Source organism: Kryptolebias marmoratus, linkage group LG21 (genome assembly GCF_001649575.2).
Source record: "Kryptolebias marmoratus isolate JLee-2015 linkage group LG21, ASM164957v2, whole genome shotgun sequence".
Lineage (NCBI taxonomy): Eukaryota > Metazoa > Chordata > Actinopteri > Cyprinodontiformes > Rivulidae > Kryptolebias > Kryptolebias marmoratus.
The window spans coordinates 23,562,960-23,565,440 of NC_051450.1; the positions used below are offsets into that span (position 1 = coordinate 23,562,960).

General features: G+C 39.0%; 1 protein-coding gene across 2 annotated transcripts in view; it reads right to left on the reverse strand.

Moving 5' to 3' along the window:
• Positions 1 to 1,664, reverse strand: part of gcm2 (glial cells missing transcription factor 2) — an 11,952-nt gene extending 10,288 nt beyond the window's left edge. Inside the window, exon 1 of one of the 2 annotated variants that reach the window (XM_037973246.1) lies at positions 1,342 to 1,664. In XM_037973246.1, the coding sequence (XP_037829174.1) occupies positions 1,342 to 1,434 (93 nt within the window). In that variant the 5' untranslated portion in view covers positions 1,435 to 1,664. The remainder of the gene's footprint in view (positions 1 to 1,341) is intronic. The other variant, XM_037973247.1, reaches the window with a different exon arrangement.
• Between the last annotated feature and the right edge of the window lie 817 nt (positions 1,665 to 2,481).

Sequence of the window (2,481 nt, forward strand, 5' to 3'; positions counted from 1 at the left end):
GGAACGTGTCTCTGTCTCAGCCCAAAGAGGACGAGAACGTCTAAATCTGCAGAGAGAACCCAGAGTCCCAGACTGAGGAACGTGTCTCTGTCTCAGCCCAAAGAGGACGAGAACGCCTAAATCTGCAGAGAGAACCCAGAGTCCCAGACTGAAACTGACGGCATCAGTTTCTTCATAAAATTCAAAGAAATAAAGAACATTTGATCAATAACAGAAACATTTTCTGAATATTTCTGACAGGAACACGTTCAGATTAAACTGGGTGGAACTCAAATAACTTCCTGTGACTTCTTGTACATGATTAAAAGCTGGTTTTGGATGAAATGTTTTTTTTTTTTTATATACAACCATCAGTCTTTTGTTTTTTTTTTTATGTTTTAAAATTTAAAAAAATCAATTTTTTCTAAACATTTTGAAAAAAGAACAGACATTTATAGAATTATTTCAATAATAATAATAATAATTACTATTCTTCTTCTTCTTCTTATTATTATTATTATTATTATTATTTTTATTATTATTATTATTATTATTATTGCAATAATTCTTCCTATTATAAATTATTATTAATACTTTTATTATAAATTAATTATAACTATTATAATATAATAATAAAGTGCATTTGTTGAGTCTTTGCCTTATTGTGCTTCTTTTTGGATTTTTTCATGTTTTCTGTTTTTTTATAAAGGTTAATTCTGTCTAGAAATTAAAATTCAGTTTAAATAAAATAAAATAAACTCCATCTGTCATTTCTGTCTATAAATATTGTTTTTCTTTTTTTTTTAATAAATGTAACAGATTGATTATTGGTAAAGATTAAACTTATCAACGGTTTGTACAAATTTCTTTTCGATTTTTAAAATATATATAGGCTATATATATTTTTAAATGACCTTAAACTTGAATTTAAATCATTAATTTAAATCTGATTTTCTTTCAAATGTTTGAGCAGAAAATCAACACAATTTATATAAAATGTGAATTTTTAAAGATTTAAACAAAAAAAGAAATATTTCTTTTTTGATTTAAACGAATTTTATTATCATTATTATTATTATTATTATTATTATTATTATTATTATTATTATTATTATTATTATTATTATTATTATTATTATTGTGCATGTGTCTGTTTGTATTTTCAGTTTTTGAATAAATACAATTTAATCTGAAACGATGTGATAAAGAACTTCAGTTTCTGATGTTTTGGATCCGTTTTATTGATCAGACTGTGCCGGGCCGGACCGGACCGGACCTTGGTTTAGGTTCTGATCGTGTCTGACCCCGTCCAGCTGAGCCCTGTGAGTCGGAGCCAGGGTTCGGATCGGTTCGATTCGGTACCTGAGGCAGTTTGGGGTCGTTGATGTCCCAGGTGAGCTTCATCCCGACAGAACAAACACAGTCCGACTCGTCCCGCTGGTCCGCGCGGGACATGATCCCGGTCCCGGTTCTGATCCTCAGGTCCTAGCACTGGTCCCGCTCCTGGTCCTGGTTCTGGCGCCTCTGATTCCGGTTCGGTTCTTTTACTGTAAAAAGCTTTAAAACTTCATAAAAATCGAGAATCCGCGCGCGGCTCGTTCTGACGGCGCGTGCGGCTCCGCGGAGCGTCAGGTGAGTCTGAGACGGGAGAGACAGGTGAGACCGTCACGAGCCGGGGCGGGGGGCGGGAGTCCGGACTCTGACACGGTTACACCTGAGGATCCAGGTGAGGTTCTGTTTGTTTCGTTGTGGAAACACTTTGATGTTTGTCCCAAAACAAACAAAAGAATCCGAAGCTGCTGACACCAGAACCTTTAATGAGTCCGGAGGAGTGCGAGTTCAGACCCAATCAGTCCGAACCGACCGGTTCTGATTGACTCTATTCATGCCCAGGTGAAGCACAGTGCAGATGAGGACAGCAGAGTGAGGAAATGTCCTCTGTTTGTCCTCCAGCAGTCTCTAACAGAAGAACTAAGGGACAGCTCAGGAAAACCGATCCGAGCCTGGATCCTCTGAACTCTTGGTTTCCGGTCCAACTGTCAGGAAACCAGCAGAACCTTACAGAAACCAGTCCTGTCTCACCTGAGCTCACAGAAATAAAATAACACACAACAACGAATTATTAATATTTTCAACAAAATCATATTTGTATCATGTTCTGACCTGCAGAGACCTGCATCTTCTGTCTGACCTGCAGAGACCTGGATCTACTGTCTGACCTGCATCTTCTGTCTGACCTGCAGAGACCTGGATCTGCCCTCTGACCTGCAGAGACCTGGATCTACCCTCTGACCTGCAGAGACCTGGATCTGCCCTCTGCCCTGCAGAGACCTGGATCTACTGTCTGACCTGCATCTTCTGTCTGACCTGCAGAGACCTGGATCTGCCCTCTGACCTGCAGAGACCTGGATCTACCCTCTGACCTGCAGAGACCTGGATCTGCCCTCTGCCCTGCAGAGACCTGGATCTACTGTCTGACCTGCATCTTCTGTCTGACCTGCA